The sequence below is a fragment of the Ictidomys tridecemlineatus genome, chromosome 2 (assembly GCF_052094955.1).
Source record: "Ictidomys tridecemlineatus isolate mIctTri1 chromosome 2, mIctTri1.hap1, whole genome shotgun sequence".
NCBI lineage: Eukaryota > Metazoa > Chordata > Mammalia > Rodentia > Sciuridae > Ictidomys > Ictidomys tridecemlineatus.
This window is the reverse complement of record NC_135478.1, coordinates 137362318-137378163: the sequence shown is the minus strand read 5'-3', so window position 1 is coordinate 137378163 and position 15846 is coordinate 137362318. Positions and strand designations below refer to the sequence as shown.

Below are 15846 nucleotides of genomic sequence, written 5' to 3'. Positions count from 1 at the left end.
TTGAGCATAAAGTTTAACACATACATTATTTTATACCATATACTTACTACATCAAACTTCTGAGTGATGTTTCCCTGGACATCAAGTAAATAAACCTTGCCATAATGTGTGCCCAGTGCCAAAAACTGTAAATAGAACAGAAGGGCCAGTTAATTAATGTATTATTAATAAAGAATTAGTAATAAAACCATTTTCAAAATGATGATGCTTAATGCATAAATGATCTGTAATATCTCAGAAGATATACATTCCTTGGAGAAGGCTTGTTTCCAGTTTCAGAGAAATGACAGAACAGGACCTATTTTATTGTGATAGTGCAAGCTAGCTGTCAGAATGACTCATGAGGACCCTCATCTACTGACAACTAATGGTGTGTATGCAGTCTGTACACAATGCCTGATGGACTGAGGCAGTAAATTAAAAATGCAGCCGTGAAAGCACAACCAACCTACAGCTGAATACAAAGTCAGAAGGGAATGATTAAGAAACTCCCCCTAATTTATGGCAAATGTGTAAATCTATGCTATCATATAAGTTCAATACAAAAATGCATACAAACAACGAAATTTTTTTTTGAATGGATAATCCATCCCATATTGAGGGACGAAAAACCTCAGAGGTACTTTACTATCACTTAGCTTTAGGATGTCTCTAAAAGAATTACTATAAATATTGAGTATAAATGTTTATATTCTAATGCAAAAAATCCTCTTCTGTCACTAAATAACTGTTGGGCTACATATTCATTTTATGATATCAGGCTACTTCATAACTTGCACTGTTTCTTTACTTCTTTGAACTGATTCTAAATGATCTAGAAGAAACTTGAGGACTACCTGAAATATGACATGAGATTTCTCTTCCTTTTTATTTCTTTAAGCATTACTCAAGAAGTCCAAAATTCTCTGTATTTCATTGCATGTGAGCATGCTTCATTGCAGCCTATAATGAAATGCTCAAATTTACAGGCACTACTAAGCATTTCAGTCAAGCAGCACAATCTTTAAAAAATAACCTTACAGAAAGTCAAGATTTAAAAGGATTTATCAAAATGGAATTGCTTAAAATGAAATTTCGGTTCAGGCACTTAAAATATGAAGCTACATTAAAGAAGAGTCACAAAAAGGGAAAGAAGGGGTTCATTAGAAATTCATCCCCTGCAATGCCTTTCACTCCTGCAAGGTTGCCTTTTTTCAGGAAGAAAAAAGTCCCCCGGGTAAAAAAATCAATACTGGTTAATAAAACATCAGGTGTGCAGACATAACTAGGTATGACGATTCCGATGCACAGGCCTGCCTGAATGCACCAGGTGCCAGGACGATTAGTCATCCAGGGCAGACAGTGAGCCTGGTGAAAACAGGATGCTTGGGCACTGGAAGGGAAAAGGGTTAGAGGTAATTCTGAGGGGAAATTAGTCTGAATATTTAAACCAAATAGGAATGTTTTCTCCAAAGCAAAACAACATTCTAACCAGAAACAGAGGATGCAAATGGTTATAATTTTATCTCTACAGTGACACTACTGACAATATTTGAACAGAAAACCACTATACAAAATACTAACTGAAAACAAACAATACTCCATTCTAAGGCTCTCTGTGGTAAAAGAATGGGTCTTAAAAGCTCCCCGCACCCCAAGTATCTCACAGTATTGATTCTCCTCATAAATACTGTATTTAGTTTGTTAGGAAACTAAGGGAGGTTGGATCCTTAAAATGCTTTAATACTGTGTCATTCTCTGACACCATTGTAAAGGCCATTTTTGAACTTCTAATTGCACTTTATTTTATGAAAGTTTTAAGAGGTTCGGAGTATTTTACTCACATATTAATTCTTCCCCCATCTGCCCAAATTACTAATTTTATTCATTTAATACTTAACACACAAAGAAAACAAAATAATTATTTTGATTTTATAGTTTCAACCTAAAAGTAAAATTACTTTAGAATACATTTTTTGATGTGATTTTTTATGACAAGCTACCTTTTGTTTAGGAAAACATTTAATAATCATCTTGCTACTTCCTTTTAGAAATAAACAACTATGTGCTCTTCAAAAAAAGTTTAATAGGCTGATCATATTACTAAAATTATGAAAGAGTCACATTCATCTGCTAATACCTTCAATAAAATAAAACAAAAAAATGCAAAATGGCAAATTGAATACAAATGTGGCAGAAAATAAATGCAAATCTTTCATATTTTACTCTTTCTAGCCATTAAAAAGCCTTAAGCTTTTATATATATTGAGTTTTGTTTGTTTCCTTCTTTTTAGACCAAAAGCACATAAAATCTAGGATGAACAAAAAACAAATATAATTTCATTAGCCCCCTTAATGTTTAATTACAGAATCTTGATTAACTTTATATGTTATCAGATTGGGCATCCCATTCTCCAAAATCCAGGCCTAACTGCTTTTACTTTGCAAGACTGAACTATGTAGGTAAACAAGTAGAAGAGGTGGTAAGCCATCCTGTGAACATCACAAAAGAAAGATTTCAAATTGGGTCTGTTCCATAATATCATCTACCTTTCTCATAGTGTTTTAGAGTATTCAAAGTTTAAAACTGAAAGGGCCTTCAATTACACATGAGGAAGTAAGTTCTGGCAATTGATGAGACTTCCCTTGAGATTTCCCATCCTACAGTTAAGGACTATAGAGTTAGGGCTAGGACTATAGAGTTAGGGCAAGAAGTGAAAGCTAAAATATGGTGCTGGGGGTGCAACTCAGCAATAAAGCATTGTGTAGCATGCTTAAGACCCTAGGTTCAGTCTCTAGCACCACAAAAATAAAATAAAAATAATACTAAAATGCTCTTAATTTGATCAGAATTCTCTTGATAGACATATGGACCTCAGATTAAGAGTTCAAAATCTAAATGTCAACATTGATTACTGTTCCCAACCATTAGCTCTCTGGCCAAGTTGATTTGTAAGTAAGATGTTAAAAAGTGGCAAACTGTGTTCTCCATTTTAGTCATTCAATGGTTCATTCAACAAATACAGAAAAAGTACTATAATGTTCTTAAGACAATGAGCAATGTGACTTAAAGGTTATGGTACACTGAGGAAAATATACATAAAAATTGATTAATTGCAATTAAATTTAATGAGTATGCTTAAAATGGAAGTATCTGTAAGACCTTATGGAACACAGGAAGTATCAGCTATGCTAAACCTGAAGTAGAAATTAAATAACAAAAGCCAACAGCTTAGGATGGTGCTAAACACCATTTTCGGCAGAACAGATACAACCTACTCAAAGGCACAGCACACAATAAAAAGACAAAAATCAAGAAATTATGTACATAGATGAAGCATCAATCTCATGCCCAGATAGAGAGGTGATGAGGATAGAATGGTTGGCTAGAATCATCTGAATATTTACAGAGATAAAAGGTAGATATGTAGAGGAAAACAAGGTGTTAGTGAAAAACATTAAGACATCAGGAAGCCAATTAAGAATTTTGAGCAGGACAACATGATCACAGTGGAATTTCTAAAAGATTTCTTTTATAGAAGTGAAATGAGTGAACTGGAATAAAGGCAATCTGAAGGAAAACAGATTCATTTATATATGTACATTAACAAGGAAGAAATGAGAAATGCCTAGACTGATGGAAGAGAAGGGTTCAGGCAGTGGATTCTAGCCAGGGAGCTGAGCAAAAGGGTATTGTGAGTAAAAATCCCCAAGTGTTGCTACCACAGCACCACACTTATGGCACAAAGTGGGATGATACAAGACTAATTAAACACAGGGCACAAGATCTCAGAAGGCCTTACATTCCACACCAAGCTCTGATTTTATTTAGTAAATGATGAAAATCATACAAATCTGTATTTTTAACACTTCATCCTGGCAACCAGGAGGCAGATGTATTTAAAGAGGTAAAATAAGAGGTACAAGAGATCTCCCTGTTATCCAAGTTCAGGCAGGAAAAGAAGAGAGCCTATAACACAGCAAGAAAGAAAATATTGCCAGACTTAGGGAATAACTCAGAAAATGGCTTCAGGAAAGGGGGAGAAGTCACCTTTGGATTAGGTGACAAAGGAAATGGTGATGCCACCAAATGGTACAGAGAACAAAAACTAGATGGAAGTTTAGAAGGAAAAGAAGATGAATTCATTATAGACATGCTGAGGTTCAAGTAAAAAGAGACAAAAGGCAGAAATGTTTAGAAAGCACCTATATAACATACTCATGCTGTTCTGGTGAGGTCAGTGTGCAGGTAGCCACACAGAAGTCTTGCAATTCAAAACAAAGAGAAGATAAAAATATGAGCAATGTGGATAATGAACCAAATCTTGGAAAAAGCAACATGCAGGGAAAAGGTAGATGCAAAAGAGAATGAAAGAAACAGAAGGAATATCAGAAATTACCAAGAAAATAATAAGAGGGGTGTCAAGCTAAAGACATTTTGAGAAGAGGTGAGAGTCACAATTTAAAATCAGTAAACTGTATACCAACTGGTAAATTTATAGACAAGACTGCTACATCCACACAACAGAATACTATTCAGCAATAAAAAAGGAATGAAGTATGACTAATATATAAATAAGAATTAAATAAGCTACATCATGGATGAACTTCAAAAACACATGCCAACTGAAACAAGTCAACACGAGAGATCAAATAATATATGAAGGCATTCATCTGAAATATCCACAATAAGACTGAAATTAGATTAGTGGTTACCTGAGGCTAGTACTGAAGGGAAGAAATGAACTGCAGTAACCAAGAAAAGTAGATAAAAAGATCCTTGAACTGGAGAAAGAAAACCTCCTGTGGGTAAAGATGGGGTATAGACCTGGATGAGGTAGGAAAGGAGTCAGGAACTGAGGCCAATTGTGCCTCATGGTTTCAATTTTCTTAAATAGAAGTGACATCATCTTCTGAGAGTAAAAGGACAGGAGAACTGACAACTAAATAAGCTGATGGAATAATAGCAATTTTCAGTGACAAATTTTGACAAATTTACCTCACCATGTGAGACCCTACGAATACTAGCTGCCTTGGTCATGGCACTAATTCAGTGTTGAGAATATGGCTGAGGGGCACAATGTGAAGATGGGATGTGAGATAAGGGAACACACTGAGAGTTTGAATAATTAATCATTTCACGCAGTCAGAAACGAAAAAGAAAAAATGGGATTAAAAAGTGGGACTCTTTTAGTCACAGAATAAGGTGGTAGGAAAATGAATGCGAAAGCCTGAAGGGCAAAAGGAGTCAACAGAGAGTGTAATGAAGACTTCACATGCTCAAGTTCTAGGTATCTACACCGTGCAGAATGTGGCCTTAACAGAAGGGGATGAAATAGAAGGAGGTGAAAAACAATGGAATTAAATAAGGATGAAGAACTGCAAGTCCAGTCTTTAATGAGTGAATAACAGGGACAAGAAGTTGGGGGAAAGAAGCAAGGGGAAGGGGTAACCCTGTTGCTGTAGCCAAATGGCAGGTACCTCAGAGGAGGCGATTTCTGGTAAAACAAGAGAGAAGAGGGAGTCTAGTACACTATATAATGAATACAGGCTTATAAAATCTGAAGCAAAAAGGAATTAGGTATGCAGCAAGCAGGAGAAGGAGACAACACTGCTGGTAACAGCAAAAAAGTAAGTAGATGGATCAGAGGTCAGGAGTTTCCTTGCAAAAAAAGACAAAGACCCACTCATAAACTCACAGGAAAAAACAAATGGTTGCAATACCATAGTATGCCCTATTCCAAGCAAAACAAAGACTGTTATAGTCTAAGAATAGGCTAAAGGTGCTCTCCAGTATCTAGTCTGAAGTGAAAAAGTGGGTGGGAATTTTGTTATACCAGGAATCCATATATAAGATATATTTATATATTTGTATAATGTATAAAGAGCAATCGCTGGCATTTCTACTGATTCCTAAAACCTCCAATGGAAACTCTTATTCTTTTATTAAAAAACTGATAAAACAAAAGAACGAATATTCACCCTGTTTCTACCCTTAATGTGTTCCTAATCTAATCTTTATGATTTCAGGAACTGACTGATGGAGTTCTCAAAATCATATAAAATCTTTACATCATTTTCTAAATTCTACTTGATACACCATAAGAATGTGTGTGTGTGTGTGTGTGTGTGTGTGTGTGTGTGTGTGTATGTGTGTTTAAAATACCTAGGTGCTGGTTTTGTTGTTAGTGAAGAATAAGAGAGGAGGAGCAAATGGGAGATACAATCACTGTAAAAAACCACCCCACAAACTTCAGGACTCCGAAGTGCAAACTACCAATACAAACAAGAATCCTCTGAAAGTGCACCTTACCTTATCATGGACTGTCATGCAGCTAGCTGCATCCTTCTGAAGAATTTCAGTTACCCCATTGGAAAGCCTTTCATACTTCAGTTTGGGTTCCTCTTCACTCTCTTCTTCCTACATAAAAAGCAGAGAAAAATTACAGCTGATGCAGATTTGTTTGTTTTGAAACTCTAAACACACACTTCCTAAGGGCAAACAAGAGATAATCCCCTCACCCATTTTATCAATAACTACAACTACACCTGAAGGTTAAGATCTTCATGTTTCCTTTTGCCAACTGGGTGTATCAACTTCATCTCTAGAGTAAGTTCAAAAGCTGAAAACAGGAGTTAGAGACTTAGAGTGATATTGTCACTTTCTATTTTCAAGCTTACTGTTTGGTACAGCATCATGAGATACTCTTAATCCTCATAGTTAAGGAATAAATTTAGTAATCAATATTGACTATAATGAACATGGATAATAAATCAAGGATAGTTGTAAAAATTATTACAATAATGATCCAGAAAAAAATTAATTTTACCTCAGTAATGACAAACAAAAAAATGTTCACATATCAAAATGACAGCATAAAGCCAGACTAAATAGAAATTCATAAAAGCAATCTATTCACTGATATTTACTTTGAAAATAACTGCAGAGTATTCATTATGCAGCTGCTATGAAAGTACCTTGAGATACATCAATGCCCCCACCCAGAATAACTAAAAAGTCTTGATAAAATATATATTAACTGTTCCAGGAATCAAAAACCTACTGAGGCAACCTTGCCAGAAGAGTCAAGATTGTAGGGCGGTGGAGAAACCAGAGAGGTAAGCTGGAATTCTATAGACACCATCTTCCTGAAAACATTCACCAATTCTGGGTATAGGAAAAGGGTCTATGAACCCAAGCTCTGGCAGGGAAAATAGCCACTGCCGGGGGTAGGAAAAGCAGCAAATTTTGGTGCTCATGGGATACATAGAAAAGTATGGAGATTTGAGAGGCCATGATTCCAGTGGAAGAGAAGGGGAGAGAACTGAGCTTGTTACATAGTCACTTTTCCCTATAAGACAACTTTTATTTTCTAAAGCTATATAGGGTGTGAAGCTAAAAAGCTAAACCACTTGCTTTGATGTACTAAGAAGACACAAATTAGAGGTCTGGAATCATCAGGAAATGGTCCTCATAAATACCACACACTCACTGTTGGAAATCCTGGTCCTTAGGGGACCTTAAAACTTAATAAAATATCCATGGAGCGGTGACTTACTTTAATCTCTGATTATAATCAGGGAACATAACTCCCAACCTATCTACAGATGTATCTACAGACTAAAGGAAAGAGAGATTCCACTTTCATTTAAACACACACACACACACACACGCCTCTACAGTTTTTCACTTAAAATTCCAAAGGTTCAATTACCAGGCATGCCACAAGACAGGACCAAATAACCAAAAATCAAGAAGAAAACACAATGTAAAAATAAACCCAAAAGGGCTAAGGTAGAGCACCTGCTCAACCTGTGAGGCACTGGGTTTGAGCTTCAGTACCACATTACATAGAATTAAAGTTAAGAGAGAGAGAGAGAGAGAGAGAGAGAGAGAGAGAGAGAGAGAGAGAGAGAGAGAGAGAGAATAAATAAATAAAACCAAGAGTAAGACCCAGATATTATGGTTAGCAGTAAAAGGGTATTTGTCATTGTATGTTCAAAACAAAACAGAAGAAATGAGAAAACTGATAAAAAGAAATTTTCAAAAACTGTAATCTCTAAAAAGAGAAATGAAAATTTTACAACTGAAATTAAGAGTCACTAACCAGTTTAATGGAAGTTTAGCAAATCAGAAAAGATTAGTGACACAGAAACATAAAAATAAAGCTCTTTTAGACAATAAATGTTTTAAATGGTATGTTAAACCTTTTCGTTGTGTTCCATGGGTCACACATTCTTTAATGCATTTTCCAACTACTTGTCCTTTCTTTTGGAAGTCCAGAGGACAAATGGATTTTTAAAAAGATACTGTAAGAGGCATGTAAACAACAAAAAATGTCTAATACTTTAAAAACATTTATTGTCTGAAAGAGTATATAATGCATGTAATTTGTCTAACATATTACAAAATTAAGACTTTTAAAAAACATAATTATTTGATAATATACTTTTATTAGAGTCTCAGAAGGATAAGGAAAAATGGCAAAGAGCAGGAGCAACACTTAAAAGATATATCAACTGAGAATATTCCAAATTGCTAAGATATACACCAACAAATTCAAGAGACTGTGCAACCTCAAGCAGGATAAACATGAAAGAAATCACACCTAAAACACATGATTAAAAAAAAAAAAAGACTAAGCAAAAGAAAAATGACTTCTAGAGTAATAACTGCTCTGCCTATTGAAGATTATGAGACAGAAATGACACCTTAGGGAGAAACTGCAAACTCCAATGCTCACAGAAATCCTTACCTCTGTGGCAAAGAACTGCAGTTTTACTTAGAAAGGGGTTAATCTGTTTAAAATTGGAAAGGATAGGTAATAAGCATCATGCTAAAAGTTTAAAATCAGCTATTTCATCCAAGAAAAAAAGAAAGAAAGAAAGAAAGAAAGAAAGAAAGAAAGAAAGAAAGAAAGAAAGAAAGAAAGAAAGAAAGAAAGAAAGAGGAAAAAACACTATAAAGTTAAGTGTAATTATCCTATGGACAGAGTTTCAGTAAAAAAAAAAAAAAACTGACTACCATAAGTTTTAATTTCCTCAAAACAGTAGATAGAGACAAAGCCAAAAACCAAATTCAGTTATAAATACTAAGTCAATGCCTTATATGACATACTACCCAGTCTCCTACAAAGATGACTCTATACACAACAAAAGCTTCTGTAATTGCCATGCTTACAACTATAAACAATGTGACTGGAAAGAAATGTTTTAAAATTGCTTCTTTAGCAGATGCATTAGTTATCAATTACTGCATCACAACTTATGCCAAAACTTACTGATTTAAAACAGTAATAAATATGTATTCTTTTACAGTTCTATGGGCAAGCAATTCAGCAGTGGCTTAGCTGGTTGGTCCTCTCAAGATCTGTCTAAAGGTTGCAGGCAAGACATCAGCTGAGGCAACAATCACAGGAGGACCTGACTGAAGTTAGAGTATCTGTTTCCAAGATGGCTCACTTAAATGTCTGGCAAAATGGCACTGGCTGTTAGAACAAGGCTTCTCAGCTCCTTGCTTACAGGCTTCTGGGTAGGTCTACCTGAATGTCATCAGAACATGACAGGCTGCTTCTATCCCAGTGAGTGGACCCAAAGAACAAAACGAAAATTTTGTGTTTTATATGGCCTAGCTTCAGAGGGTATGTACTGTCATTTCTACACTATTCTATTGATCATATAGGTCAGCCATGATTCAGTATGAGAGGGAAGGACACAAGGACATGAATAATAGGAGCTGAAGATCACTAGGAGCTATCACAGTTTAGCTACAAGAACAGTAATCAAATGTTAAGAACAACAAACCTATTTCAAAAAAGAAATCATTATTCCATGTGTTCTGATAGGCTGTCATAAATATAATAGAAATATATATAAGCCAACAGTTGTTTATTTAGAAACAGATTATTACAATCAAAGACATATATTATATATATATAGCCTCAATATAAGAACAACTAACAGCAACAAAAGGGAAGTATTATTAACACAGTTATCCAAAGGATCTTCACATTTGATAAAAAGATACCCCATGATAATCTACACAACTCAAGTAGCTATCCCATTCCAAACTTCTGTTTTTAATATAAAATATGAAAGCGCTAATTAATCTAGTCTAAACCAACCTGAAAAAGAAAAATAACAAAAAGCAACAAATAAACACTTCTACTTATGTGTCTACAAGGAAGAAACAGAAATCATTACAAAGTTAACATTAAATGTGACACAGATGATGTGTGCATTCTGAAGCAAATGTGTTAAATACAAATTGAATCCTAAATGTTAGTCTTTATAATAAGGTGCCACATGTTGCTCAAGTCTGGACATCAAATGTGCATCCAATGTGAAAAGTTAATTCTAGCCTCTTGACTATTTTGCATAAAAGCACTCATCCACGGACCATTAGATAAAGTTACTGTAAATAAGGTTTGCCTGTCTTATTTATAAGTGAAAACTAAATAATTTCTCTCACATAAATATACAAAAATAAATACTTTCACAACACAGTTCACTGAAGCATTCTTGCAAGGTTTCAAAACCATAAATAAAATGAAAACTCTAATATTAGGCACTTGATGTACCATTTCATGCTTTTCTGACAGGTATCTTTATGTTAAGTTAAAAGCAAGCTCAAGGTGAATTTTTAAAGTTTTTTTTCCTCCTTGCTGTATACAAAGAAAACAAAGTGATTCAAAAATACAATTCACAGAGGCTATTCTGCTACACCACCCTATATACCACATTTTCAATAAAATAAAAATTTTAAATTAAGTAGATTTAATAGAGTTTCACTTTTATTTTTTTAAAAAAGTTTTAAACAGAAATAAGGCCTTCATGCAGTTGAACTTCCATGGTAAACAACCCAGTGTTAATAAAAAGCAAATCAATAATTTTTGTTAAATTTTAATAATCTTACAAACCTACAAATAAAACCATCAACAGTCTGAGTTGAGATGACAGTTAACTGCGTTACTATGACAACCTAGTGGAATAGAACAAGTCCTGACTTGCAGCTAAGCAAAGATATGAACAGAGTGACATTTACCCATACAAGAAAAATTTGCAGCTTTCCTTTAAAAAGAATCAATTCCTCAACTAACATGGATTTTTACTAAGTATATAGCACTTTTAATTAAAGACAAATCCTTTAAACCTTCCTATGAAGTTCTAGAACACTATCTGAAAATAAATGTCATATCACTGTCACTCTTACTGAGTTTTGAACTTATAGGGGGGGAAATTACTTTGGAGGTTAACAAATTAAAACAATTAAAGATTTCTGTCTAAAAAACTGCTCAGCAATTTGTTACTGTTGTTAATTTGTTCCCACAGGGTAAATTTTCATGGAGGAAGTCTTGCTACATAACATGCACTTGTATATGAAAAAGAATACCGCATTTTGCTTCTCACTATTAATTTTAAGTTTGTGTACCCAAAAAAGGTTTCTTTTCTTTTTTAGTGTTTATAGCCAACGGATTCTACATTTTTCATCTTATTTTAATTTTACCAATACCTTCCTTTCACACATTAGTACAATTTACCCAACTTAATAACACTGTTCATAGTTCAAATAAAGAGTTTTACTTGTAAAAAACATATGGCATATGAAATCTAGAGGTTAAAACAAAGGTCATTACATTTTTTATTACATTTTTTATTATTCCTATTTATGTAGAAATTATATGTTTATTTCTGGATACTACTTTTTCAATAAATTCAGTCATATTTTGACAAAATAAAATGATACAAATGCACTGAAGGAAACAGTAAGATGTCCTACAAAGCCCACATTAAGACAGTAGAAACACCACCAGTCGAGCACAGCAAAGACAATTGGCAATCTCACTACACTGAGATGGCCTTTCCCAAACCAGCTTCCCCTTGGAGAAAGACCTCAGCTGAACCACCAGGAATTTTAATCAGATGAATGGTTTACTTGGTTTCATGTCATCAACTACATCTAACTAGGGGCAAATCCTTTTAATAAATATCCAATATTTTTAAAGCTAGATACAATAGGGAAACACTAACATCCTCAAAAGAAATTCTCATTGTTTAGGGGGGGAAAAAAGCACTCGTGCAGTTTGAACTTCCTCAGTAAAAGGGGAAAAAAAAAAAAAAACCAAGTGTTAATAAAAAGCAAATCAATAATCAACCATGGGTATGAAGGTATAAAATAAAGGCTTTCTTCCTCTAGGACATTCTCTCTAGAACTGTAATTACCTTAAGGAGAATGAAATACTCAAAATTGGTAGTCAACCTTATAAGTTTAATATATAAAAATAGCCATCAAAATCCACTATCAGAACATTTGAATTTTAGAAAACTGGCATTTTAAAATATTCTCTTTGCAAATTATTCACATCCCAAAAGCCCCATGACATACTAACATTTCTTTTCAGTTACTATTTGTTAGAGATAACCAAAGAAGAACAGAAAAATAAAATCAGTTGGTGCAACACACAAATAAGAAAGTATTTTTAATGCATAGTTGAAATTAATGCTATATGTCAGTCAAAACACAATCTGAATCTTGAAAACACAACTAACAACACTGTAAACAACAGATCTGATCACTACCACAGGATATTATCAACAAAGGCAAATTAGACAAAAACTACACATTGGATATACACATTTAAAATTATAATGTTACCATTTAATGTATATGCATAATATAGGACATCTCCAAATATATCCCATAATCAGAGAGGTTAAGATATCCATGGTGGGAGGGAAAAAAAAGGTAAAAATGATCCATGATGGGGGGGGGAGTGCAAGATGCGTAAAACAACACTGAAGGTCAGGCTCAAAATAATTTGAGGACTAATGACTTCAACTAGTTTTTCATTGTCTAAATCACCACCCACCACCAAACACAAAGAATGAATGCTTCTTCCTTAAAGGGGCAATTGTGACTATTAATTATTGTATGCTATAGTTCTATTACAGAAAGGACATTTTATTTATACAAAAAGATGAGTATCTGCTAGGAAAGACAGCTTTATAAATCCTTCTAAAGTGTCAAAACATATCAAGAAAACTACATAAACAAGCTGAAAGAGTAACTTTTGGTTTCCACTAATAACACAAAGTATTATAGCTGCCTCAATGACCAAACTTTTTAGGAAAGTGACATGGAGATAATGGAACTCATCTACAATCAAACAACTGGTCAAAGCTCCCAGGATACCATTCCATCAGACTGCTGACAAATAAGCAATTACATTCTTATATGAATGTAAATTATGTTGTTAAACTTTCAACTTTCAAATAATATTGCTATTATGGAAAAACATATTATTAAGAAAGTAGATAAATTAGCTGATAAATGTAATCTGAATAGCACGAGTCTACTTTTTCCAATAGAAAATTCACCATGAGTTTACTTATATCTACATATTATTTTTTAAAGTGTAAAATACATATGTCTAAATGGTTCTCAACTGGAGGTGATTCTGTCCCCCAGAACATTTACATTGCTTATTTGACAACATCCAGAGTTATTTTTGTTGTCACAACTGGGTGGGGGGTGGAGAAAAGGTACAACGAATGGAGGTCAATTATGAAGCTAAACAACCTATGACACACAAGACCCAGAATTATCCAGCCCAAAGGCCAATAGTGCCCAAATTAGAAACTTTGAGTTAAATTAACTTCACAAAATAAAATATTACACAGACATTAAAACTTATTTCCAAGGATAATTTAATAGCAAAGGGAAGAGTTTCATAATGTCTTGTTAGGTGAAAAATAGGTCACAAACCTGTTTTGCATAATCCAAATTCTACTAAAGAAATCTATGTGTATACATGCAGGAAATTAGAATAATAAACACCAAAACAGTAACCTCTCTATGCTTCAGGTTCTTTACCTGTAGAACAGGGATGATAATAATAGGACACACATCACAGGGAAGACCTTTAAAGGAGACAGAGAGGACAAAAACAAATAAAAATTCACTATTCTGAGCTATAGCCAATATTTCCTAAATTTTCTAAAACAAATACATCATATGTGTTATAAAAAAAATGCTACTTTCAAAGGTATTTTTCAACATCTTCTTCAAAACTTTTTATTGGGTGAACTATGATTCTTATCTCTCAGAGCTGCTTTCCTTACCATAACACTTGGACCCGAAAAGTGAGAAAAAGTTGAGCCTGTAATAATTGAAGAGCTCTACTTAAGATTCACAAGATATGCAGTCTTCATAAACCCTGGTCTCTCCTTTGCCCCGTAGTATCAGAATTTCATGTTCAATTCAAGGAGGAAAAAAATAAGGTGAAGGTTCCCATGCCCTAAGCCACATACCATAAACAAGATCAACTCTCATCATTTATTTTATATTGGGAAAGCGATAAGAATATATAGAGGAGGGGAAAAAAATCAGAAAAGCAAATAAGCTTTTCATTTCCTTCCAGCCATATGGAATAACCTCACAAATCTTCAAGATATGCCATTCAGGTGGACAATTTCCGCCACTAAAGCCAACATAACCCACTTTTCCTTTCTTTCCAATATCCCTTGGTGATCACAAGATCCTTAGAAGCAGGGTTTATGCCTTTTCATTGTTCTGAACTTCACCTAACAAAACTGTGGGTACCTAATAAAGACCAGTGAAAACAAACGTCTGTTGTAACAGCACAGTGAGTTTAGTAAGCAGCTTTTCTAAGACATTCTCATTTAGATTTCCACACTCCAAATCAGAGACTGTCAACCAAAGGAACTGCAAGAAGAGGGGTGAGAAGGTGGAGGCAACCAAACAGAAGCAGGTGGCTATTCTAAGGGTAGTGTAAATTGGAACTATAGATAAATTTACAAAGATGAAACTCTAGCATCTTCCAATGGAAGAAGCAAATAGAAGTCCTGCAAACTCAAACTTCAGGAAAAAAAATACATTTATTTCTAATCTGTAAAATGTTATATGAAAAAGAAAAATATTAGAGTTCTTGAAATTATTTAGAGGAGATTTAAATATTTCAAGCAAGTCTGACTACACATTCCATATACCAAGTGCAAAGAAGTACCTTGTTAGACACTCCCACCAAAGTCTTCTAGAATTTCTCAGTACTTTTCATGAAGAAACAGAAATAGGCAAAAACTTACAATAGCAATAAAAATTAAACCACTGCCAAACAAATCAAGGAGAAAAGTGATGCATTTGTTGAATGTGAATTCATTGCACACTCTGATTTGTTTTAAGAAAACAAACTACGTGAACAAAAGACAGCTGCTTTCTAGCCACCCTACTAACCCTGTGTCTACACTTGGAGCCTGCTCAATTCTACCAGAAGACACCCATTCTACCCCTTAAGGCCTATTCTCCAGGAAGTAGAAACTATGCCTGCAGCCTCTGCCCCCTTTATCTCCATACCCTGGTACCTTTTAGCCCTGACCACCACTTTTCTACAACTTTCTTCATCAATCAGAGACTCTAAACCCTACACCAACTGGACACTGCATTATCTATGGCCTAGGTTTCCAACCTTAAGAGCTTCAAAATGAAGAGCTCTTCAAAATGGAACTCTGATGGCAGTAAGGTGGGCACTGCAGACATGATAAAGGTAAAAGCAAAAGTGAATTAATAAACCAGATAACAGAAACATTAGTAAGTCTCCAAGCATTAGTACTTGCTATAATTTGGATCCTGAATGTTCCCCAAAGGCCATGTGGCTTGGTTGCCAATCTGTGGTGCTTTAGGAGTTTGTGGAACCTTTTAGAGAGAGGACTAACAGAAGGAAGTTAGATCACTGGGAGTGTACCTTTAAAGGGGATATTGTCACCCTGGCCCCTTCTCATCCCCCTCTTTATGCTTCCAGTTGCCATGAGATGAACAAGCTCCCTCTGCCACATGTTCCCACTATGATA

At 34.6% G+C, this 15846-nt stretch overlaps 1 protein-coding gene across 2 annotated transcripts in view; it reads right to left on the bottom strand.

The window, feature by feature from the left end:
- Positions 1-15846, bottom strand: part of Vps41 (VPS41 subunit of HOPS complex) — a 157379-nt gene that overhangs the window by 119416 nt on the left and 22117 nt on the right. For both annotated transcript variants that reach the window (XM_005319206.5, XM_013355978.4), the window contains exons 3-4: positions 6293-6400; positions 48-125 (exon numbers count right to left, since the gene is read on the bottom strand). In XM_005319206.5, coding sequence (XP_005319263.1) covers positions 48-125; positions 6293-6400 — 186 coding nt within the window. The remainder of the gene's footprint in view (positions 1-47; positions 126-6292; positions 6401-15846) is intronic.